General features: G+C 43.0%; 1 protein-coding gene across 4 annotated transcripts; it reads left to right on the top strand.

Moving 5' to 3' along the window:
* Positions 1–26,206, top strand: SMAGP (small cell adhesion glycoprotein). 4 transcript variants are annotated; one of them, XM_083171240.1, is made up of 4 exons: positions 1–151; positions 10,042–10,123; positions 22,854–22,925; positions 25,642–26,205. In XM_083171240.1, exons 2-4 carry the CDS (start codon positions 10,102–10,104, stop codon positions 25,815–25,817), a joined length of 270 nt encoding a protein of 89 aa, XP_083027366.1. In that variant the 5' UTR covers positions 1–151; positions 10,042–10,101; the 3' UTR covers positions 25,818–26,205. The 4 variants fall into 4 exon arrangements, with proteins under 4 accessions (XP_083027366.1, XP_083027367.1, XP_083027368.1 ...); XM_083171241.1 differs by lacking the exon at positions 1–151 and adding an exon at positions 177–375 and having other exon boundaries at positions 25,642–26,206; XM_083171242.1 differs by lacking the exon at positions 1–151 and adding an exon at positions 412–469 and having other exon boundaries at positions 25,642–26,206.
* The last annotated feature ends 966 nt before the right edge of the window (positions 26,207–27,172 follow it).

Below are 27,172 nucleotides of genomic sequence, written 5' to 3'. Positions count from 1 at the left end.
GTAATCATGCTGCTTACACAGAGATGGGTGTGGCTGATGTCCGCCACCGCCTCCTCCCCGCTGCACCTGACATGTTGTGTGTGTGTGCTATGTATATGAGCTGGGTGAGGAGGCTGCAGCACTCTGGAGATAGGGGGGACATTATTACTAGGTGAGTACTGGCGGGAAAGTCAAGCTCAAGCAGCGGCTCAGGAGCCCGGGGCTCGCTGTTATTATCAGTGTGTAGGTGGCAGGACGCAGAGAAGTTTCGACTTGGTTTGGAACAAAGCAGCGAGAGCCAGGCGGAGTGACTGTGACATCATGTAACCCGAGTCCTGGGGCTGGGTCACTGTGCAGCCATCTGCTGGCGCTGTATGCAAATAGTGCGCTTTCTATGTAAGTGACAGCCGGGGAAGACGGCGCTATTCCCGGTCCCTACAGCCCTCTACCCTCCCCAAGGACCGTGGCTTCCACCGTTGTGGCACTACAAGTAACCGCACACAATGAAATGGGACCTGCTGCTCCATCTGCTCCATGGCTGTAGTAAATTGTAATACTTGCTGCTGGTACAGGACTGATGTCCCGCCGGTGATGACCTGCCCATATACAGCCCATGTTTTGGGTATATATAATGTTGAGATCTTGTGTCTATGAATACCCCACCAGAGAGTGCTTTACATTATTTGGTGGTACAGTACTGATCCCCCATGATAATGGGGCACATGTATTAAGTCTTGTGAAGTGATGGTGGCAATGCAGCAGCCAGTCACCACCTGTCATTTTTCAAACCCATCCTATCTGACTGTGATTAGCTGATTGGGTGGTGTGCTAACACACCTTCCACTTTATCACTACTCCAGGCTTAATACATCTGCCTGTGTTTGGAATCTGTATTTGCTTACATAGATTATGTATGAGGCGGATGTTGGCTTCTTGGTTGAGCTTCAAGAAACCAACTTCAGCCTTGTGAATTTTGTTATAACGTGTTTTATTTTGATTTTATTTATAAAGGTACCCGGTACTTGTGAGTTATCCGGGCTGCCGATTTTTTGATTGTATGCCTTAAGTTAAGGCATACAATCAGATGCGATGCGATATCGCATCGCATGCGACCATCGGATGCGATGACCCGATTTTTCCATAGGAATCAATGTTAAAATGATTCCTATGGAAAAAGGGGTCCTTTTCATACCCCTACTATCCAAGTGGGCATGGAGTTGGATATAAACCTGTGGCGAGCGTAGCGAGCCACCGAGCCCGAAGCGTGGCGAGCGAACGGTATTCTGTGTCCCCTCGCGGGGCTCGCTACGCTCGCCACGCTTCGGGCTCGGTGGCTCGCTACGCTCGCCACAGGTTTATATCCAACTCCATGCCCACTTGGATAGTAGGGGTATGAAAATGACCCTTTTTCCCATTGAATTCCATGTTAAAATGGACTCAGTCCATTTTAACATTGATTCCTATGGAAAAATCGGGTCATCGCATCGCATCCGATGGTCGCATGCGATGCGATGTCCCGATCCGACCCGATTTAAAAATCGGACGCCCGGATAACTCATAAGTACCAGGTACCCATACAAGTTGCGACGCGATGCAAGCTGCCCGCGCATCACACCGAAATCGCATTCGATGCGATCCGCCCGATAATGCATCGCATTGCATGCTGTTATCACAACGTGTATGGGCACCTTAACCGTTTGACAGTAACTGGTATTTTTTATTTATTAACCGTTTCTTATATAGTGCAGCATATTCCGTTGCGCTCTACAAAGGAGACAGTGATACAACAAAACTGTATTTACAGACAAAAATGTAGGAGGCCCTGCTCGCAAGCTTACAATCTATAGGCATCTATGTTAATGATATCCTGGTGGATCAAAGCTGTCCTGTCCCGTATAATCCAGCACTCCTGATCATGCCATCAGCCTGTGTGTGGTTATGCATTGAAGTGATGGATAGTACGCCTTGGTTCTGCCTAACCTAGGGGGGAGATTGTTAGCACTGTGGGGGTGTAGCCCACATACACCTGACCTATATCAGGCCTGAACATATAATTTTAAGTGGTCATGTGATGAATTGTGGGGGAATATTGATACGATGTGCGGTCCCCTAGGTCGATCCGCAGATATCATATCATACATCGGCTTTGCTAGTGGTCGTAAGTGCTTTTTAAAGCACATACAATCGCTCGTTCGACCGCTCTTACGACCTGCATACAATCAGGTCGTTCTAATGTATGGCTAGCTTAAGTGGCTGGAGCTGTGCATTACTGTAGCTGTAAGGTTCACCTGGCTCAAGGACTGGCTGAGATACTAAATCGGTCATCTGTCCTCAAGCCTATGAATATCCTTAACACCTTTTTACTGCTGCCAATAATGGGTGTTTGATAGATATCATTAACATAGATGCCCAGCAATGGCCACAGGAAATAATTTAATTCCCCCCAATATGTTATGAAAAATGTTGTATTTTAGATAGATGTTTCTACTCAAACCTTTCAAAATGTAATGCACTAAAGTGAATTCTATGGATTGTTCACTTTCTGTTTACTTTTTTCTTCTCCAGTCATTCTGTTATCCTCTTTCCTGCTTAGGGTGTCGTTCTCTATTGTGACACTTAAAGCCCATTCTGGCCTGTATTTCAGATAGTGTGCCGATTTTTCACAATGTGGTTTGTCACCGATCAGTTGGAGATCAGAGGTGCTGCACGTAAGATTTTGACAGCGGTGATCCAGCTGGATGTGATCCTCCCGAGCTGTTCAAATGGGGAGGGGATTTCAGCTGCTGCTACTCCTCCCCTCAGTATTCGCAGTAGTGTATGAGGGGCCTTAACGTTAGTTGGTGACCACAAATAGAATAACCTCATGTTTATCGATATTATAACACATCTTCCATTTTTCTGACCAACCTTCCAGTTTGTTATTCTGTAGAGAGGCTACATCTTAGTCTTATTTAATTACTTTACACAGTTTAGTATATGTTTATACCATCCCCTAGGGCTGGGGTAGCCAACCCTAGTCCTCGAGAGCTACCAACAGTGCAGGTTTTGCAGGTCTCCTTTACAGAATCACAAGTGAGCTAATTAGCTCCATCTGTGTATCTTTTAAAATGTGCCAGTGATTAATGAGTGCAGCAGCTAGGTTGTCTGGAAAATGTGAACTGTTGGTAGCTCTCGAGGGCTAGGGTTGGCTACCACTGCCCTAGGGCAGTGATAGCCAACTCCAGTCCTCGAGAGCTACCAACAGTTCATGTTTTCTAGATCTCCTAGCTGGGGCACAGGTGCACTCATTACTGACTGACACATTCTAAATGATCCACAGGTGGAACTAATTACTTCACTTGTGATTCTGTGAGGAGACATGGAAAACGTTAACTGCTGGTAGCTCTCGAGGACTGGAGTTGGCTATCCCTACCCTAGGGGAGAATATGGTGACTAGGTCAACATGGGATTTTTCACTTTTTTTCTTTTTTTGCGGGGAGGGGGCGCAGGCGTCAGGTGGTATGGATGCCCTACCATCCACTAGGGCATGTTGGGAGAGTAAAATAGTGTGCCACTCGAAACATGGCGAGCGCAGCAGTGCACTTTATTTTTTTTAGTGTCCGTGTCGACATTCAGGATAAAAAAAATAGTGAAAAACCCATTTTGACTGTCGAACTTGCCCCAGTCAACCTAATGACCCTGTTGACCTTGATGCATGTCGACCTTCCTCTTGTTGACCCTATGACCAATACCCCCCCCCCCCCCCAGGTCACAGGGAGTGTCTCCAGCACTGAACCTTGTGGCACACCACTTTAGGCCATTTTGAAAATGTTATTTTTATATTTATTTACCACAACACATTGGAGCAGATGTATGAAGGGGCAGAAGGGGTATTGGCGCATGTTATGTGCACTGATACCGCTTCTCCCCCATGTATGAAGCTATGTGCCCATGTCCATATCGGCACTGCTATCCAAATGATAGTAGGCCGATATGCAGGGTGAATATATGTCAGCACTGACCGTTCTGCCCGCTGTCACTATCTGCTTCACCAGCAGCAGGCTGGCGAAGCCCTTTCTCAACAGCAGGAACAGCGCTGTCCCTGCTGCAGGCTCTGGGCTGCGCTGGAGATCTCGCGTTGATAGTGAGATCCCGTGCATGCTCGGTCCAGCCGGCCGGGGGAAAGCACGGAGCATCAGTGTAAACCAGGATGGGGAATTTGCGCTCCCTCGCTTTGGCAGAAGAGATGTTGGTACATCTTGTTGATGTCCCTTCCTGCTTCGCCTCGTTAATGAGGCGAAGCAGAAAGTATTATAGCGGCGCACTATGTGCCGCTATAATACATCAGCCCCTTTGTTCCCTATTCTCCAGTAAATTTTTGATCCAAGTGCAGATGTTGGCTCCGAGACGCAACTCCCATTTTTTATAGATCAACCGCATGTGAGGCACTGTATTAAAAAAGGCCTTAGTAAAATCTAAGAAAACCATATCCACTGCATTGCCCAGGTCTAAAGTTGTGTACACACGGGGGCGATAGGGGCTGAAATCGCTGGAAATATGGTCGCAGTCGACCATATTGCCAGTGATGGGAGTGTGCCCCGGTGATAAATCGCCAGGTGCGCGCTCCCGTTTTCAGCCCCGTTCTAATCGCTGGTCGCAGGAGCTTGCTCCTGCGACCAGCTGATTACCTCTGCGGCACCGCCGGCAGAGGTTTCCTTTCATCAGCGACCATCTCTGGTCGCTGATGAAAAGGAGAAACTGAGCAATATATTTCACTCCCAGATCCTAAGCACCTGCAATCGACCCGGGTCACTAAAATCCTCAGATCGAATCCAGGAGTGAAATCCTGGGCAGTATGTCTGAAAGGGGTATTCGTTTGACATGACCTATCTCTCACTAATCCATGCTGATTCCCACTATTTTCTCCCAAGAAACCTGAATGCTATCTCTTATAATGCCCTCCAGTAATTTTCCCAATATAGATGGATGTTTTCTTACCCCCTTTTTTGATCAATGTATTTGTTTTATTTTATTCCAACTATTTTTATATCTATCTATCTATCTTAAAATATGTAGTTCTTGGAAACTGTCAGATTGGGCTTCTTGCTTATTAAGGTCATCCCTCATTTTCATGTGCTTTTGTGTCTGCTTGTTGGGCAAAAACTATGGAAATCACGTTTTTTAAGGTTAATATAGGTGTGTTTATCTTGAAAAAGAACACATTCTGAATGACATTATGAACACTATAAAACAGGGCAGTAACCGCTTGCTAGAAATAATTAGTCACCTGAACCTAGGATGTAGGGTATTTTTAAGTGTAACAAGATTGTACTCCCAGTAGGCCAGAAAACCATTTATGTGCATCAAACTTTGTAGTTTGTAATTTGTAGAGATCATTCATGTTTTATAAACATGACTGCACAAGAGAAATACTGTATTCCATAGAGTAAAGCGGCAACAATTCAAGTATTTCCAGTTAGGGATGTTTTCTTTCAATCCTGGGAATCTGGATTGAAAAAATGATTGGCATCCCTAAAAGAAAATGTCCTGTCCCCCACATTAACTTACTTGGGGGGGAGCAGGTGGAGGCAGTCAGTGGGTGCTGCGGCGGAGCTGCTGAAGTGCTTCCGAGAGGGTTCCGGCGGTGGTACAGCAGTGGGGCCTGCTGCCTATGACTTAGTCACGGCCGGCCCGCACCGGGGTCATGGGCAGCCATGCGCAGTCTAATCTTGAAATTGATTGAAATCCCAGGATCCCGGGATTGGCCACCCTATTTACAGTTAATGGGAATTATAAGTATATGGGGGGGATTTGCTGCAATATACACAGCTGCTTGTCTGATTGTATTATTCTGATTGCTTGAGGTGATGGTTGTATTGATCCTCCTGAAATATCATATATTGGGCGTAACTCAGAGGTGATCTCAGTGCAGGTCCCCACTGCTTCTTTATACCAAAGCCGATCTCTGTAAATAATGCTAATGTTACAGCCACTGGGATTTGTATTGAGACACCCAGCACTAGAAGTATGGTTGTTCAGAATGTTTGTTGCAACTGTGCAAAGGTGAGATCTTGTACAAAAAGTATGTGCTGCACATACTTTTTGAACTAGATCTCATCGCAAAACAAAGATGCGAAGAAATGCGATATTGTATACAATAATTGTAACATGTATGGGCACCTTTTAGATACTAGGGACAGAACCATTACATACGATTTTATGGAGTTGCTGCTACCAGCAAGCCCTCAAAACACACCTGCGTTTTAGTAGCCTCCCTCATTACTTCCCCCAAATGTTGACTTCCTGTCAAACACTTTGGTGCTGATTTCAATTCTTCCATGTGCTGTTTAAGAGAAAATGGTTTAAAGTTTGTAATTTGGGTGCCCAAAGAGGAACTTTTAGACTGGTTTAGCTGCTTGGCGCAGCTAAATCCGTAATTGTCAACAGCATAAAATTCTAAAGATTGTCTGATCGGAGCAATCATTTGTTAGCTCTAGAGATGCCCAGCGCAGGATAAAACATTTAATCCGCCCCTCTTTCCTAACCCGCACCGACTGATATTGCGAGACCATAGTGGCACAGTGCGACTGACACATGCACAGAATGACCAAACATTTGGCCTCTGTGTTGCGTTCACCATTGAATCAAGCTCATGGTGTCCAGCGGGTTATGGTATATAAGATCTACAGTGTCTAGGTCAGGGGTAGCCAACTCCAGTCCTCGAGAGCTACCAACGGTTCACGTTTTCCAGCTCACCTCAGATACACAGGTGCACTCATTACTGACTGACACATTTAAAAAAAAAAAAAACACAGGTGGAGCTAATTATTTCACTTGTGAATCTGTGATGTGACATGGAAAATATTGGTAGCTCTCAAGGACTGGAGTTGGCTACCCCTGGTTCTAGGTCTACAATCATATGGTTGCCAACTAGTAGTTGACAGGGCCCAAAGGTCGACATGAGTTTTTCATGATTTTTTGGTGTCTATGTTGACACGGACACTAAGCGTCCCCTCGCATGGCACTTATATTCTTCCTCCACGCCGTAGTGGATGGTAGGGTATGAATTACCACCTGACGGCTCAAAATTTTGTCAAAAAAAAAAAATGCTGTATACCATCCAGCGACAATATTAGTTTGTCATCACATCCCAGAGATGTGCAGGAAAACTAGGTACGTTGAGTTCCGCTACCCTAGTCCGATAAAATGCGAGTAGCCGAACATTGCAGTGATGTTTGGCAGCAAATTGCCAGAAACTTCCCTCCCCCAGTGTGCACCGCACCATACAGGAACACATTTTATATTGTATGAACTACCATTTTCCAAGTGGACCACACAATCTTGAATAAAGACTTTAAATAGGCCCAGGTAATACCTTTTGTGCTGAGCTTCATGAAGCTGTAATACGTCCATTGTTACAGAACAGGATTATGCATTCACCAGCTCAAGCAGCTGCTTGTGGTTCCATTCATATATATATTTCCTTGTGCCTGCCCACCACACGTGTGGCAGTGTCAGACATGCCTGAGCTCTAATCACCTCTACTGCATACAGGTGTATGTGAGGATTTGGGCCATTATAAAGGGATGGCTGACTAGAGATTTTCTGGTCTGTATTTGTGTGGCAATGACTAAAAACTAATTGGCAGTGTTTCTGATATGTTGGCTATTATAACTTATTTTGGGGAAACAATTTTTTTTAAGGCCCATACACACTATAAGATTCTTTCCAATCTGGCTGGTTGGAATGAAAATCTCGACATTTCTGGGAACCTCATCTGCATAAATTGATTTTACCAATTTGTCGGAATGACCATTTTTTTGTTTTCCATGTTTAAAAGCAAATGGTCAAGTGTCATTTTCTCCAAAAAAAATCCAGATTTTCATTCCAACCAGCCAGTTTGGAAACTGGCTTATAGTCTGTATGGGCCTTAACATAAGGGTCCTTTTTTAAAATATAGTAAAGGTATTTAATACCATAAAGTTCTAAGGTGAGAGCCCTCTCTTGAACATAAAAGGAATTCATATAGCACAATATGTTCAGTCATAGAGTTTTATTGCGGTGTGTCCGGCACTTTGCAGCACTCCCCAGTGTCACTTGGACCTGTTTTAAGAGGGGCCAACAATTACCTACAAGGGAAACTATCAAATCACATGTTGCATTGCAAGGAATATATTCCAAATATTTATTTAGTTAGTCAAATTGGGGAAGGAAAAATGTCAATGTACAATTGCTGATCTACTGTATGATTATTTGTGCCCTGAGATCATAATGTTACTCTTGTGCTACACTAATGTGGTATAAAAATCTTCTTTTAGGGGTCAATTCAATTACAAGAGTGGGGGACAATTTGTAATTACAATGGCCTAGAAGCAATGGCATCTGAAACCCCCTCTTGCAGTGTAATCTCACCCTAGTCTAGTAGATCTTTGAACACAGCCCTATTGAAGCTGTAAATAAAAATCCATGAGATTGTTCTAATAGTAAGTTTAGCCGCACTTCCATGAGTGACAGTCAAGTGTAATTGAACTGAGCCCTTTACGCAGTGGTACCCAAACACTTTTCTCATAGAACCCCCAAAGGCCATGTTTTAAGGATATCCATGTTTAGACACAGGTGACTTAATTAGTACCTCAGTCACTTTGATTATACAATCTGTGCACGAGCATGGATATTCCTAAAACCTGGATTGTCGGGGTGCTTTGGGAAGCACTGCCTTGAGTTCCATGTAATACTGGTTAACATTTGAGCATACTTCCTTAAATAAAACAAATGCACAATGCTCACATTTGTTACAGACTTGCTGTGTAGAATATCTATATATTTTCATTGGTACTGGTTTCCTAGCACGGCGCCTCCGATTTTGATCGTAGTGCATCTTATACAATTGCATTGCATGCAATATAGCTGCATGCGATTCTATTTTTAACTGTAGAAGCACCCTGATGGGTGTTTACAATGTTAAATGCACCCCCATTGTCAACGCCACCCCCACTATCAACGCCAACCCGAAGCGTGGCGAGCGATCCCGCGAGGGGCGGTGGTACGCGTCCTCCGACCTTTAGCATACCCCCACTATCCACATCGGCGTGGAGTTGATTTTAGATAGTGTGGCGAGCCCGAAGTGTGGTGAGCGGACACGGATTACTTTACATGTATTCTGCGTCCCCTCGCGGGGCTTGCCACGCTTCGGGCTCGGTGGCTCGCTACGCTCGCCACACTATCTTCAATCAACTCCACACCGATGTGGATAGTGGGGGTATTAAAAGGTCGGAGGACGCTTACCGCTGCCACTTGCCATGATTCGGGTTGGCGTTGACAATGGGGGTGCATTTAACATTGTAAGCACCCATCAGGGTGCTTGTATAATTAAAAATCGCATCGCATACCATTTGCTGGCATGCAATGTTATATTTCATTGTACAAGCACTCCTGTTAATTTAACGGGAATATCGCATCACACACCACTAAGTACGGTATGCGATGGGTGCCGTGCTAGGAAACAAGTACCTTTTCATTAATTCTGTGGAGTTGTTACATAATCTCAAAAGGAATGAATGGATGCAAATCATGGAATTTTAATGAAGATTTTTTAATAAAAATACCAATTGTATCATTATCAGTTGTACATATTTTGTCTAAATTTGCCTTAAACATTGGTAAAAACCATCAGGTGGTGGAGTACATCAGCGGTTCCCAAACTTTTTTGAATCACGGCACCCTAGAGCATCAAAATATTTTCAAGGCACCCCTAGGCCATATGCTTATCGAGAAATTCAAAAAAAAAATATTAAATCAAGTACATTGTGTATATATGTCACGGTTATCTGTTTGTCCACATATATTATGATTGGCAGCCACAAGCACTGGTTTTGCCTGGTACATTGACCATAAATAATATAAATTGATCTTGGGCCACCATTTTTTTCCTTGTATAGCGCAGCATATTCCATTGCACTTTACAATTGGAAACGGTGATTAAAAAAACTGGGTAGATACAAACCGACATGGAGGTGTGTGTGTGTGTGTCTATCTATATCTATATTTCTCAAAATATTAATTCTGTGCTCCTTTTCCTTTCAGCTAAACTTTGATAAACGGTCATTTGTGGATTAACTTGAGTGCGAGTATTCCACCTACATTATGAACCATTCTACTGACTCTGGTAAGCATTTCACTGCTGCGAGACCTTAAACTACCTTAAATTACACCTTTTGTACCTGCACAAGTCATGTGGATGAGCTTAATCGGCATATCTTACTGTACTTTTAAAACCAGACACTCTGGCGTGGCACTCTCGTTCTGCAGGATACAAGTTGCTGGGTGCCTTCTCTGTTAATAGAATACAAACCTTGGCAGTGGAGCGGCACTCCCAATATAGACACTTCAAGCAGTTTGTGCAAACGACAACGTTTCAGTCATATTTTAACTGTTTTCAAGTACACAAAACATTTGAAAAACACATACCTTTGTACCAAAAAAAGAGTGTGAGCGATCAATGCCATGGCGGGGACCTCCCACCCGGCGTGCAGTGTCAGATAACTATGACGTCATACCCCTGCGACACTCAGCGGCCGCCGCAGGGTAACCAAGATTACTAAGATACAATGTTACCAATGCGCTCTGTATCAATGAAGTTTACTACCAGCTTGCAATAACATATATCAATGACATTCTTGTCGCTCCATCGCACTGAAGCCCCCGCAGCATAACCTAGTTGCCGGGATCCAGGCCGCCGTTACATAAAGTACGACTGCCGGGATACAATGTCAAATCTGCACAAACAGCAACATTGATGCTTCCAAACGCTACTCCATAATACTATAGAAGTAACTTTTTAGCTATACATATTTCAACACAGTAAATAACAACTCTTACGATATACAGAGGCTAGAATATATTGTGGGAATTAAATTCAAGTAAAACATGTATAAGAGATACTCTCGTTCAAACCCTGAGGTATCGGGGTACCCAGACGGAATATCCGCTGGGTTTCACATCTCAATATTTTTTCTTCTACGATCCCCATGGCAGCCATAACACTGGGATGTTTCCCTTCCCCCATAGATTAGACAGGAGGTTTTTCTCTAGGACCGCCCACCTTGGGTATAACAGCCTCCTCCACCTCAGTGTCTTTTTTTTTTTTTTTTTTTTCCTGTCTCCGTTTAGAGAGGACAGTGTAGGAGTATTTGTTTATTTTAAAACAGGGTTACCTCTTATCTATGGAGTGGCTTCCAGGGGAGAAGAATATGTGAGGGGGATTAGATTTATCTATATCCCTGTACATGTGCCCACTTATGTCTGCTGTATTGGTATGTACTTACGGTCTGGAACCATTATGTCCGGTGTGGAGAGAAGGAGCCAGCCTGTGGAGCAGTGGTGGCTGTGTCTTAAGGCATAAGTAAGCCTGCCTAGGCGAGAGACATGCAGCAGTCCGTGCTGTAGGCCGTGACTGCACGCTGCAGTGTAAAGCCCGGTAAGGGTGGAAGTACGCGGCGGCGTCTTACTTCCGCCCAGAGCTACCTTGGTGTGCGCACAAGGTTTTTCCCCGGAAACAGGGGAAACGAGATTCGTTCCGCTCAGCCATCCTGGCTATTACACGGACGGCGCATGAAGGGTTATGGTGCCCTATTTAAACTGAGCTCAAACGCTAAACGTTACATGCTGTGCTGGAGTTAGCTGCTGCTGTTATGGACGTGCCTTCTTCCCCTAAGCTGGATAATGCCCCTGTGAGGTAAGCCCTTTGGTTTTGGGCATTTAGATTATTTTATTTCAAGTTATTTAGTACACATTATTATTTCTTATAGTGTGCCTACAGAAGGTACCCCTGTACCGAAGAAAAGAGTTTCTAAGAAGAAATATATTGAGTCAAATTGCATGTCATGTGACAAAGTGTTTTCTGCTAGTCAAAACAAATCATTATGCGAAGATTGTGAAGCAAAACAAAAGGATCCCACAAGGGACGTTATAAAGAAGAAGTCAGACCATACTGAGATATTAAAGGAACTTATGTTATGGATGAAGCAGAATTTCGTATCTAAAGACGAATTTGTACAGTCACAAACAGCAAAGAGATCCAGATCACAAGCTGGGTTTAGTCAAGATGATGGTTCATCAGGAATGGATGATCCAGTAAAGGATTCCACGGATGAATCGGGTGAGATTGAGGATGACAGGACCTTCAATCTCGATATTGTGGAAAATGTATTAAAGAACATATATAAGGCAATGAACTACCAGGAAGCCCCAGGTACTTCAGCTGAAAAGGATCCGTTATTCGAAGACCGATCCAGAAAGGGAAGGACTTTTCCAGTCAACAAAGTAGTAAGAGATATGATTGCTAAAGAATGGACAAATGTGGACAAGAAGTTCTCCCTTAGTAACAGAGTGGAGAAAATGTATCCGTACAAGGATGGAGAGTTTATTGGATGGTGTAAGATTCCAAAGGTGGATGCAGCGGTAGCAGAACTCACGTTGAGGTCAACAATACCAGTAGAAGACGCAGCTGCTTTCAAGGATTCTATGGACAAGAAGGTAGAAACCTCTTTACGGAAGGTGCATACTGCTTCTTCAGGAGCGCTCAAATCATCAGTGGCTATTGCGTCCGTATCCCGTGCCCTTAGACTCTGGGCAGCCAATCTACATACTGATGTAGAAGACAAAATATCGAAGTCATATATATATATATATGTATGTGTGTGTGTGTGTGTGTGTGTGTGTGTGTGTATGTGTGTATGTATATATATATATATATATATATATATATATATATATATATATATATATATATTATATATATATATATCGCAGTTTAGAAATTATGCAGAAATCCATTGACTATTTATGTGAAGCATCTCTTGACTCTGTGTCTTTTGCATCAAAATCCATTAGTATAGGGGGGTAGATTTCGCACTGGATAGCTGCTTATTGGTACAATGTACGTGGGAATTATAAATAAGACAGTATAGGCTCCTATACCCCAAAATCGTAAGCTTAGGAAAAGCTATCAAAATAGGATGGGGTAGGAGGTGCTCCCCAAAGTCAGAAACAACATAAATTTACACATAGAAAAAGAAGATTTATGTTGGGGGCACTAATTAGAAAGGAAGGGATGTAATGGAATTATTATATTAAAACTTAACGTTTATTGTATACACTTAGAAAAAGGTCCTGTAGTACCCTCTCAGTTTGTATATCCGAGCCGGGTATGGGACTAAAGAGGGGAATATAATGATATTCCACTATTACATAAATTAACATACAGACTTACAAACATAAAGCACACACACAGAGTGTTGAGAAATACCCAGTGATTAAATTAATTAAAGGTAATAACTGTCTCAAGTGGAGAGCTGTTTAATTTAATTTCTATACAGTCTCAACAAAGGTATAATGTTCAAAGACTAGAATTTAGACAGAAAAATAGGAAAATAGAGAGCTGTTAGCTTGTTATCTCCACCTATCCTCCTACTTTCACTATCATGTTTCAGAGGATAGTGGTTCGGAGATTTCAAGGTAGTGAAGCTTGTTTGCTCTGAAGTGATAGATTCACTATTTCCTTCTGCTGCTTGCTTACATCTGTATGGCAGTACTGGTGTTTAAATAACATTTACAGTACCGTCGTTCGTCTGTCAGCCAAGTGAGAGAGGAAAGAAAGGGAGAAGGGAAAAAATAAGAGTATTTTTGTGCAACCAGTTTAAATACAGGCTATGTAGTGGTAAATTGTGAAATTGTTAGCTTGGATACACAATAGCTACCGTATTTTGTATTCAACAAATTGGTACAATGTATCCGTTGGTTTGCACAGTAGAGAAGAGTACAAAAAGAGATTAACAAGATATTGATTCCCACTCAAATTCTACTGTCATCCCATCTTTTAATAAAGCGGATGGGTGATGAGAGATCTGGTGGGATATCTGTTAATTTGTAGAAATAGGTTAAGAAAGAAAAACTTTCTGCTCCTTCGCGTTTAACATGTGGCTATACTCCTGATATCCTGTACATTGCAGGAATAATGCCACCGGTCCCGCTAGTGAGAGGAGTTTTATAGAAAATTTATAGCAAAGTGCTTATTTAGACATAGATATTTGTGAACTTGGAATTGTTCCCTATAGGGTTGTCGCCTATATTGTGCAGTCTACAGTATTAACAAGGGTCAGAATGTCTGCCCGTATAAGCAATAGCAAATATTCTCAATTATACCCCCAGCCTTCCTTAGGCAAAACAGCAGGAAAGAGACAGAATTACTTTTGCAGCAAGAGCACATAGAACAAACGGCAGATCAAGGTTCAACTTCAGCGGTGATAATATGTTTAGAAGTACCTCCTACAGAATGTATACATCTATCTCTAGCATAGACACCGCTCCAATTAACGGTAACATTCAGTGGGGATATGTTACTTATCTGGTGACGTATTCACCCCCCACTCGTATGTGCCAGGTACAGTCCTCAGTATCGCCGTTCTGGAGAGAGGTGCCACCCGCCGCGCTTGCCTTGTGGATGCGCTCGTCAGCGTTCAGTGTCTGTTCCCCGCTAGCGTAAGACAGGCTCCGGTTGTAGGAGCGGACCTGTCAACTGAGTATCACTCTGTGCGGTGATTTGGAAACGTGGGAAGACTCGTTTCGCCCGTAGTGTCTTCCCACGTTTCCAAATCACCGCACAGAGTGATACTCAGTGACAGGTCCGCTCCTACAACCGGAGCCTGTCTTACGCTAGCGGGGAACAGACACTGAACGCTGACGAGCGCATCCACAAGGCAAGCGCGGCGGGTGGCACCTCTCTCCAGAACGGCGATACTGAGGACTGTACCTGGCACATACGAGTGGGGGGTGAATACGTCACCAGATAAGTAACATATCCCCACTGAATGTTACCGTTAATTGGAGCGGTGTCTATGCTAGAGATAGATGTATACATTCTGTAGGAGGTACTTCTAAACATATTATCACCGCTGAAGTTGAACCTTGATCTGCCGTTCTATGTGCTCTTGCTGCAAAAGTAATTCTGTCTCTTTCCTGCTGTTTTGCCTAAGGAAGGCTGGGGGTATAATTGAGAATATTTGCTATTGCTTATACGGGCAGACATTCTGACCCTTGTTAATACTGTAGACTGCACAATATAGGCGACAACCCTATAGGGAACAATTCCAAGTTCACAAATATCTATGTCTAAATAAGCACTTTGCTATAAATTTTCTATAAAACTCCTCTCACTAGCGGGACCGGTGGCATTATTCCTGCAATGTACAGGATATCAGGAGTATAGCCACATGTTAAACGCGAAGGAGCAGAAAGTTTTTCTTTCTTAACCTATTTCTACAAATTAACAGATATCCCACCAGATCTCTCATCACCCATCCGCTTTATTAAAAGATGGGATGACAGTAGAATTTGAGTGGGAATCAATATCTTGTTAATCTCTTTTTGTACTCTTCTCTACTGTGCAAACCAACGGATACATTGTACCAATTTGTTGAATACAAAATACGGTAGCTATTGTGTATCCAAGCTAACAATTTCACAATTTACCACTACATAGCCTGTATTTAAACTGGTTGCACAAAAATACTCTTATTTTTTCCCTTCTCCCTTTCTTTCCTCTCTCACTTGGCTGACAGACGAACGACGGTACTGTAAATGTTATTTAAACACCAGTACTGCCATACAGATGTAAGCAAGCAGCAGAAGGAAATAGTGAATCTATCACTTCAGAGCAAACCAGCTTCACTACCTTGAAATCTCCGAACCACTATCCTCTGAAACATGATAGTGAAAGTAGGAGGATAGGTGGAGATAACAAGCTAACAGCTCTCTATTTTCCTATTTTTCTGTCTAAATTCTACTCTTTGAACATTATACCTTTGTTGAGACTGTATAGAAATTAAATTAAACAGCTCTCCACTTGAGACAGTTATTACCTTTAATTAATTTAATCACTGGGTATTTCTCAACACTCTGTGTGTGTGTGCTTTATGTTTGTAAGTCTGTATGTCAATTTATGTAATAGTGGAATATCATTATATTCCCCTCTTTAGTCCCATACCCGGCTCGGATATACAAACTGAGAGGGTACTACAGGACCTTTTTCTAAGTGTATACAATAAACGTTAAGTTTTTTAATAATATAATAATTCCATTACATCCCTTCCTTTCTAATTAGTGCCCCCAACATAAGTCTTTTTCTATGTGTAAACTTATGCATCAAAATCCATGGCAGCAGGGGGTGACAGCAAGAAGGGCGTTGTGGCTGAAGCCATGGAGTGCCGACGCAAATTCTAAAAATAAATTAACAGCGTTACCTTTTTGAAGGAAATTATTTATTCGGGTCCAAACTTGACGCCATGATCCAGAAACTGTCAGGAGGTAAATCGGTTCATCTCCCACAGGACAGAAGTATTTGTTTTCCATATCCAGGGACACCTAAACCATCTTTTAAAGAGGCGAGAAGTTACAGGCCCGGAAGACCATATTATAGAAGAGGGAATCCAAACCTATCCCATCAGTCCTTTCGGCAACCATTTCGTGGAAGATTTCAGTCTGACAGAAGTGGAAGACTATGACTATCAAGGAATCAAGTTAGGAGCAAAGACTATTGAATTTCCCAGAGGTCTGGAGGAAGACGATTGGGGACAGATGGGTCTTGAATATAATACAGAAGGGTTATTCAATAGAATTTGCAAGATATCCGAGGCAAGATCGGTTTTTAAGGTCCAGAACACCAAGAGTGATGGAAGAAAGAAGGGAGTTGTCACTGAAGATAGAACAACTTCTAGAAATAAACGCTATAGAAGAGATTCCCAGACGACATCACAGAAGGGGGTTTTACTCAAACTTATTACTAGTGAAGAAAACCAATGTTGAATACAGGACGATTCTGGATCTGAGAAACCTGAACAAGAACATAAAGAAGATAAAGTTCAAGATGGAAAGTTTGACATCTATAGTGGCTGGAATAAAGAAAGGGGCGTTCTTAGCTTCAATAGACCTGAAGGACGCTTATCACATTCCAGTAAACACCTATCACAGAAGATTCCTCAGGTTCTCGGTGTCAAACAGGCACTTCCAGTTCACATGCCTACCCTTTGGGCTAAGAACATCTTCGAGGGTATTCACAAAGGTGCTGGTCACCCTTATTGCAGAATTAAGAAAACTAGGAGTCCTGATATGGCCATATCTGGATGATCTGTTAATCGCTGGAGATTCGGAGGAAGAAGTTCTACAAAGTATAGATCTGACATTGTCAACTCTACAGACGCATGGCTGGGTCATAAACGAAACGAGAGTCGCCTATTACCAAGCCAAAATATTCAGTTCCTGGGCGTCCTAATAGACACTGTAAAATTCAACATTGCTCTTTCACCAGAGAGATGTTTGAAAATTCAAGGATTGATAGAGACAGTTCTATATTCAAGAAAGGTGACACTGATTATGGCAGTACAATTGTTGGGCATGATGACGTCCTGCATAAGGGTCATACCATGGGCCCAGGCAAATATGAGGAAACTACAATGGTACCTATTACCTCTGATCGGAAGGGGATGCAGGGACCATCATCTAATACAGGGGTCTTCAACATGATCTCAGTGGCCCCCTGCCCGCCATGCACAGGATATTTTTTTTTTTAAGTAAAAGAAAATGCTGCCGAGGGAGGCAGTGTAATGGAGTCCCCTTGGGTGCCGCCTACCCGATTTCCATTGGCTGCAGGCAGGGCAGAGGAGTGGATCCAGCACGGCTGAGGGAGGAGGAGGCACGTCTGGTCACGAGCTGGGGAGTTGGGACCCGGCGAAGCTGCGGGAGGAGGAGACGCAGCTGGCGGGAGCAGGGGACCCGGCACTGGAACTGCAGGAGGAGGAGGCACAGGTGGCGGAGGGGACCCGGCGAAACTGCAGGAGGAGGCATGGATGGTGGAAGCAGGTGACCCGTCAAAGCTGCAGGATGAGGAGGTACATCTGTCGGGAGCAGGGGACCTGGCAAAGCTGCAGGCATTACTGGGGGCATTGTGTGTGGGGCATTACTGGGGGCATTGTGTGTGAGGGGCACTGCTGGGGCATTAGGTGAGGGGCACTGCTGGAGCATCATATGTATAAGCAGGAGTAATGCTGGCATTATGGTCTGTGGCATAATGGGCATCAGTGTGGGGCATAATGTGCAATGGGCATAATTTTGTGTGGATTAATGTGTAATGGGCATCACGGTGCGGCATAATGTGTAATGGGCATTATGGTGTATGACATAATGTACAACAGGTATTACGGTGTGTGGCATAATGCCTAATGGACACTATGGTCTAATGGACACTATGGTGTGATGCACAATGTGTAATGGGCATTACGGATAAACAGTGTAACAGTGTATATTGATTTAAGTAGCCTTTCATTGTTTGGGTTTGATCTGTGAGGCGTACTAGGTCACTGTGTGGGCCTTCATGTTTATATGTCATTGTGCAGCCTTCAGTCAACTTAAGCGTGTGAGGACAACGACCATTCCTGCGGTAACCAATGTCTGGTCATGCAGGTTGCAAAAGAGGTGTCGGGTAATTGTTTTCCTGCTAGTTCACACTCGTTATAATAAGACCACGCCCCTTATAATTAGGTCACACCCGTTTTTGGGAGCGCGCCTATGGCGCGTGCAATTTATTCAATATCAAATTATATATGGGAGGGGGCACATATTTTACTGTTTGCACTGGAACCCAAATTGGCTGCTGATAACTATTAGTGTGTGTGTGGGGTTATGTGCTGAGTATGGGCGGCTCTGCCAACTATCTATGAAGGACTGTGCTGACGTTATAGGGGAGCTGTGATTCTATGGGGCTGTCCAAAATTCCGTAGACTATTTTAGTGGCCCTCGGGCTTCACTGGATTTTTTTAGGTGGCCCACGCTGTCTTAAAGGTTGAAGACCCCTGATCTAATCGTACTAAAAGACCCGGTAAGAAGATCCATATTGTGGTGGACAAGAGCTCTGAAAGAGAAGAAGTCCAGTCTGGAGAGTCCGAGTTTTATGTGGTATTAACCACAGATGCCAGTCTTACTGGTTGGGGTGCACACATGACTAATGCATCAGTACAATGAGTATGGTCCCTGGAAGAAACAATTAATTCCTCAAATGTAAGAACTTTAAGCGGTTTGGGAAGCAATAAGACAATTGAAGAATTACACAGAGGGGAATCATGTCAGAATTATGTCGGACAATGTGACGGTGGTCTCACATATAAATCATCAAGGAGGCACCAGGAGCTCACATATAAATCATCAAGGAGGCACCAGGAGCAGAAAGCTGATGATTATGTCAGAGAATATTATGGCATGGGCAGAGAAATATCTTCTCTCAATCTCCGCAATATATATATATATACCGGGCAGAAGAAATATAGTTGCAGATTTCCTGAGTCGCAAGCTGCTGGATCCAGGAGAATGGGAACTGAACGAAGAAGTTTTCAGAGAGATAATACAGAGGTTCGGAGTTCCGGAGGTAGACCTGATGGCTACTTATTCCAACAGAAAGGTGAGGACATTCTGCTTAAAATACTATCATGCCCAAGCAGCGACGTTGGATGCCTTTACAATCAACTGGCAGTTCAAACTAGGGTACATATTCCCACATTTTCCCTTGATAAACAAGGTGATAAAGAAGGTACGAGAGGACAGAGTAGACCTGGTGGCAATCCTACCATATTAGCCACTGAGGGGTTGGTTTTCAAATGTCCTAAGACTATCTGTACAGACACCATGGGAATTGCCCAACAGACCGGATCTACCGAATCAAGGTCCAGTGCTACACTCAGAACCAGAGACATTATGTCTAAGGGCGTGGAGATTGAGCGGCAAATACTAAAGAAGCATAAACTCTCATCACAGGTCACTGATATGATGATGAAGGCCAGGAAAGATGTCTCCTCATTAGCGTATTACAGGACATGGATAAAATTCATCGAGTGGGGTCAGTTCTCAGGTGAATATTCCAAGATTTCCATTACAATTCCAAGTTTGACGGATTCCTATTACGTCTAGCAACAGCCACCATCAAGGCTCAAATCTCTGCCTTAAGCATTCTGCTGGATAGACCATTAGCAGAAGAGAAGTTATGCTGCGGGGGCTTCAGTGCGATGGAGCGACAAGCTGTCCTTGATATGTTATTGCAAGCCGGTAGTAAACTTCATTGATACAGAGCGCATTAGTAACATTGTATCTTGGTAACCTTGGTTACCCTGCGGCAGCCGCTGGGGTATGACGTCATAGTTATGACCCCAGTTATGCTCACACACTGTTTTTTTTGGTATAATGGTATGTGTTTTGTGTATTTGAAAACTGTTCAAATATAACTGAAACGTTGTCGTTTGCACAGACTACTTGAAGTGTTTTTATTGGGAGTGCCGCTCCACCATATGTATGTGTAGATCTATATATAATATCCAAAACTGCCGGCGCTCCATATGAATAAACAACTGGTCCCAGTGCCTAAAAAGAAACCGCATACAAAAAATCCAAGGAATGGCACTCGGGAGGCAAACATCTGATTTTTAAAGGATGTGTATTAATACACATCCTTTAAAAATCAGATGTTTGCCTCCTGAGTGCCATTCCTTGGATTTTTATATCTATATCGCAGCGCAATTTTAAGCACAGTATGCCTGCTCGGTAATGATGTTAGCGAAAGCATTTTTTAACCGTTTTGGCACTTTGGGGTAAATGTGATAAGACGGAACTGTGGGCATTAGCAGATTCCTGGTGAGTCTGCCCAAAGTAGCATTCATTTAAAAAGCAAAAACAATCTTGTTGCTACTTTAAAACATCGGCTAGACTCCCTGCGATTTCTCCAATACCTACAGTTTGCAGGCTTATTACACTTATACCCCTTTCACACTGCTTGTTCGACCTGGGTTATTGCTGGGTTGATGACTTATCAGTCAGGGTTGAGGTGTGGTGTGAAAACACCAAAACCTATAACCCAAGTCCAGCAACCCAGCATTCCAACCTGGGTTAAAAGAAGGGTTATTCCGGTTTGAACCCGGATTGCTTTGCATCGTGAATTGGTAACCCTGGTCGAGCATCCCCGGGTCCCATTCACACTATGGAGGTGGCGATGCTTGGAGACTAATCGGCTCCATGCACTGCCCCCTGATGCGGCTCCACCCCGTTACCAACTGACGTCAGCGTCGGAATCCCGACTGTTGAAATGCCCAACATTCAGGATCCCGACTGACCAGCTATTCTCCCTATTCTGCTTTGCTCCCATCGAGGGAGAATAGAACCTGTGGCAAGCCACCAAGCCCGCAAGGGGCTTCTTTGCACTCGCTCCCCTGTTGGAGTACCGGTGGTTGGGATTCCGATGTCTGTATACTGACAGTCTAGTTCCCGACTGTCGGGCCATCATACCACATCAATTCCAAGCAAGTGTACCTTCATGTCTGGTAAGCAGGTCCCGGAATGCTGTACATGGAGAAATTATGGTAGAGCTTGGCAGTGGGTACAGGGACAAGCTGCAGTATAGGGGAATAAAATGGTTATTTGAATGTAATATGTCGTGATGCCATTAGTTTGTTAGGCCTGGCTATTGCCTGCTACATGATGGTGGACATCTATAGAAATACAGGCATTAGAATCTAGTTCATGCCATAGTGTCATGTGCAGACGTTCCTCATGGAAGTGAGAAGACTGGCGGCGGGAAATAATACAATCAGAGTTGGCGGGATGAGATGCAGGATGCCGGCCGAACTCGCATGTTTGGGGTTTGATTGTTTTTTCTAAAGCGGCATACCTTTACAAGGAGAAACCATGCTTGTAAATGATTGACAGTTGGAGATTTGGGGTATCCCTTCTACTTCTATATTGAAGGGGACCCTGAGGGGCGCAGTGAGCTGAACTGCTTTGCTCATTAGCAGCTGCAACTTGACAGGTGTGTCAGACCTGAGGAACATTTACTGAAAATGGCGAGAAACAAAGTATGCAGCGCTAAATGATTAAAATAAATATACTAAAGACTGTTGGATTAACTATACAGAATTTTATATCATTTTAAAATCAAATAGCTATTTAATAAGCCACATGGCTGAATATACGATTACAATAAAAAATAAGTTAAAATAAAGCTCATACAAGCAATAATGGCAGTGTTTTGTAGCTCTGTCCTTACTGTCCGTTCCTTTAAACACCTGGACAAATTTGGACCAACTCTGTTTTCAGAGTGAATATAATCTCTAACAGAAGTGACCTAACAGTTCCAGCTCAACTCTGACTCCTTCAATCTGGACGGACCAGAAAATCTATTTTATACCTGCCAACACCAGTGGCGCTTGCCACATTGATATTGGATATACAACTGACTCTGGACCACAAACGGAAATTCCTCATTCCAACAGGATCCATTACCCGATAAATCCAGCTAGGTGGAAGGTAATTATATTCACTCTGAAAACAGAGTTGGTCCAAATATTTCCAGGTGTTTATAGGAACAGACAGTAAGGACAGAGCTACAAAACCTAACACCCTGTCATTATTGCTTGTATGAGCTTTATTTTAACTTATTTTTATTGTAATAGTATGTTTAGCCATGTGGATTATTAAATGGCTATTTTGATTTTTAATGATATAAAATTCTGTAGTCAATCCAACAGTCTTTAGTATATTTATTTTAATTATTTAGCGCTGCATACTTTGTTTCACTCCATTTTTTGTAAATGATTGACACTTTAATAAAAAATAAAAAAAATCCAAGTTCAGCCGGCATCCTGCACTTCCAGTGAAATTGGAATATATTACATCCCGCTGCAGATCTGGTTCAGGAGGACCATATAATGAGTTTTGGAAGACTGTAGTGTACGTTGATCCATGTTGGTGCAGGGGACTATTTCAATGTATTAAAAAAAAATAAACTGTCTAATTTCTTATATACTTAGCGCCACCAGATCTGAAGCCCACAACAAGCTCCTCTTCTGACATGGAAGAGTTGGATACAGCTGTAATTGCAGGTAACCAATTGCAGGGTGCCTGTTAATATGTAATTATTGATGACTGATTCTTGGAGTCTGTAGCATATTGATGAAAATATCTATATATCTCTGAGGTTATTCAATTCACACCTATTCAATGTGGCCATAGATGAATCTACGTTGGAAGAAAATAGTCAAACTGATGCATTTTCAACTAATGTGGATTGGTGAGTAATTTGCCAATCCACGTGTTTTTCCGACCGTTTAAAAATCAGCACTTGAATATTTTGAATGTACATTTGACCTAAAAGAGCAGATTTTCCCAACTGTTGGGAAAAATCTAAACTGATTGAATACCCCTATGTCTTTATTAATTGTGTGATGGGTTATATATGCGTATACAGCAGGTAAAATAAGTATTTAACACCTCAACATTTTCCTCTGTAATATATTTGTAGTGAGGCTATTGTAACAATGTCAGCAACAGCCCATGGAATCCACACAGGCAAAGAAATCAAATCATAGCTGTCCATAAATTACGTTTTGTATTGAACACATGAAGAAAGAGGTGCGAAAAAGCATGGAAAGCCAAGATATCGGCTGAAATATACCAGTAATTATAAAGCAATCCTGCTCCTTGGCATTGCAAATATACAGTTAGCTGGTTTATTTGCTTCTTTATTGTTACTAAACATACTGATGGCATTGGTTACACTTTTGAACGTTCCAGTGAGCACTGTTGTGGCCATAAGACTGAAGTGGGGGGAAAAAACTTTTCCACAGTAAACTGCCACGACCAGGTGCTCCTTGCAAGATTTCTGACAGGTGTGAAAAGCATTATCAGAGCAATTGTTAAAGAGGCAAGGACTACTTGTGGCGAGAAATATTTTAGAGAAAACCATAAATAATGCATTCCACTGACATGGCTTGTATGCACACTCGCCACTCAAGACTCCATTGTTGGAGAAAAAGCATGTTGAAGCTTGTTCAAAGTTTGCTGCACAACTTTGGAAAAGCCTTTGAAATATTGGGAGATTATAGTGTGGTCAGATGAGACCAAGGGGGAGATTCTCTAAACCAAAATTATCCCCGTTATCTGGGTTTTTACCGCATTTCTGTATGCTCTGTCCCCCCTCCGCAGTGGCAGCGCTGCAGAGGGAATTGCCAGCAAAAGCTGGCAATTCACTGCAGAAGCCTATGGGCTGTGTGAGGGACCAGTCACGGATCCCTCCCAGCATGCCCTGAGGCCCGCGCCGTGCTCTGCACATGTGCAGATGGACTCCCGGGTCTCAGACCCGGAAGTCCGGCGCCGCATCGCAAGGGACAGCTCTTATCGCAAGAGCTGTCCCTTGCGTTAATGATCGCATATGTTAGAGCAGGCATTCCCAACCACGGTCCTCAAGGCACACCAACAGTCAGGTTTTTGTGATATCCAGGCTTCAGCACTGATGGTTTAATCAGAATCCCTCAGATACTAATTAAGTCACCTGTGCTCAAGCCTGGATATCTACAAAACCTGCACTGTTGGTGTGCCTTGAGGACCGTGGTTTGGAATGCCTGTGTTAGAGCATATGCAATCATTAAGTATGCGGGGGACGGCGAAGGGGGCAAAACAGGGCTGTGGATGTTAGAACATCACACCCCAAAACTGAACTCTTTGGATGCCATATTACGCAGCATGTTTCTAGGAGAAATGGTACTGCACATAACTCCAAAAACACCATGACCACAGGAAAGCTTGGAGGTGGGAACATCCTGGTGTGGCGCTGTTTCAGCATACAATACTGGCTTACTTCATATCATTTATCAATGTAAAATCGTACCAAGACATTCTTGCATTAAAAATTCTGCTGCCCTCATAAGGATGCTGAAGATAAAATGAGGGTAGACACTTCAGCAAGAGAAAGATACTCAATTGGTTTCAGAGAGGAAATAAAATAAAGCTGCTAAAATGGCCCAGCCAATCACCTGACTTGAATCCAATATGGTAAAAAGAAAGGGGATTGTATGTAGTAGAGGGTTTTCAGGCTCCTCCTCTAACATACGGGTCCTGGCGCTTTATAGATTTCGATTTTTACTATACATAATTTTCTAATTTGATTGATCTTCAGGTGTTAAGTGAGGCTGCTGGGACCTCACAATATGAATTACACAGGACAAAAAGAATTTTAACACTGTGCGCTGCTGGGAAATTTTACTAATATGTGAATTCCGCTGAATAATTGACACTGGACACTGTAATGTACTAAACTTTTATAAAAAGAAAAAGCATATGCAGAATAGTACCATACAATTAATACACAGTACACCACACAGTAGTGCCACCTATACACACTGCGCCACCCTAATGCCCATTACATTGTTGCACACCGTAATGCTCCCCAGTACTCCTGCTTATACTCTTAATGCTCCCAGTAGTGCTCACCACTGCGGCCCTGTGGAGAGGAGAGGGAAGCAGATCGCTTACCGCTGTGTGTGTGTGCGTTTAGCTCCTATGCTGCTGACTGCCACAGGCTCTGATTGGTGCTGACCCCTGAGCTGCTGTGTGGTGGGCATAGGCAGGCAGCTGTTAGTAGTGCTGCCAGATGGTGCGCCCACAGTGCAAATGTGTGGCGGGTAAGGCACCACTGGCACACCCCTAGTTGTGGCCCTGTGTTCAATACTTATTTTACCTGCTGTATTCTGAGCCACTATTTGCTTAATACTATAAACTTTCCTAACCTGTACACACTTTATTTCTTCCTTACCCCTATAGGTGTGATAGCTGCTGTTTTCATAACCCTGCTGATTGTGTTGGCACTGGTTGCCGTTTACTTGTACAAACACAAAGGCAGCTACCGTACCCATGAGACTGAAGACGAAGGGGAGGCGAAGCAGGCGTTACAAATGCAGAGTGAGAACTCAGAAGAAAAGCAGGAGTACTTCATGTGATCAGCACCAGATGCTGACTGTTACACAGTAGCGCACAAGATGCCTTACATCCTTTTATTTATTTAGTATAATATGTTTTGGAGTCAGAGAAATGTGATTGATCAGAAAATGCATGCCTCTGACTTATTGAAAACTGGATGTATGTATACCACGGATAAAGCCACAAAAAATTTTTCCACGTAAATCAGAACCTATTAATGAATATTAAAGTGTTCAATGTACTAAGCGAGTGTATACTGTACTCTGAAAGTTTTCACCCCATTAAATGACATTGTTTATCTTCCATGTTACCGTCTTTCAATATAGAACATTTAACCTTGTAATCTAGTACTGCCTCCAAGCTGAATCAATAAGTGTAAAAATGTGTTTGTAATGACTCTTTTCTATCTAATAAACTTGTGTTGTTTTTTTTACAAAAAAATTTATGTTTTTTTTTACTTGAATATTAAAACACAACCTACTCACTCACAATAGGTTGTGCCCAAGAATCTGTTTCTTTTAAGTGAATCCTACCCTTAAACTACTCTGTACTCTACGGTAATTGTAAAAAAAAAAATATTTTTTTAACTTTAACCCCTTCCCGACATTTGACGTACATGTACGTCATGGCCAGGATGTACTTCCCGACACATGGCGTACATGTACGTCATGACTTTAAAGTGCCACTGCGTCTAGAGACGCGGTGACAGAGGAACGATGTCTGCTGTCCCTGACAGCAGACATCCTCCCTCATTGCCCAGGGGGGGCAGCGATACCCCCCCCCCCCCCCCCCGTTCGGCGATCGCTGTGATTGGCTGTTCAAACGTGAACAGCCAAAAACAGCGTTTTAATGTGTGATGTGTAAAATTTAGACTCTGCTGCCCCCTAGTGTCCAAAAAAAATAAAGGAGCTTGAAATAATGATGTCATAATAAAGTTTAGATATGGTTTATGTTGGTTATTAACTATTTTGAGTGGTATGATTATTTGTCTCACAAGCAGAAAATTTTACATTTTGAAAATAGCAAAATGTTCAAGTTTTTTACGACATTTTGGTATTTTTCACAAAAAAAAAAAAACCTGTATCAACCAAAATTTACCACTAATTTAAAGTACAATGTGTCACGGGAAAACAATCTCAAAATCACTGGGATAAGTAAAAGCAAAAAAAAAGTTATCCCCACTTAAGTGATACATGTCAGATTTGAAAAAAAGGCCTCTGTCAGGAAGGCAAAAACATGCTGCGTCGGGAAGGGGTTAAACAAATCTCCCACTCAAGTGGTGGTTGCTAAGTTTCCTGAGAAAACATCAAGGATATTGCAGAATAAGGCTGCGCTCTGAGGAGAGGCAGCCCATTTATGCATATAGGAAGTGCAG

This window comes from Crinia signifera, chromosome 2 (assembly GCF_055691185.1).
Source record: "Crinia signifera chromosome 2, ASM5569118v1, whole genome shotgun sequence".
NCBI lineage: Eukaryota > Metazoa > Chordata > Amphibia > Anura > Myobatrachidae > Crinia > Crinia signifera.
Note: the sequence above shows the minus strand (reverse complement) of the source record. Positions and strands in the feature narration are given on the sequence as shown.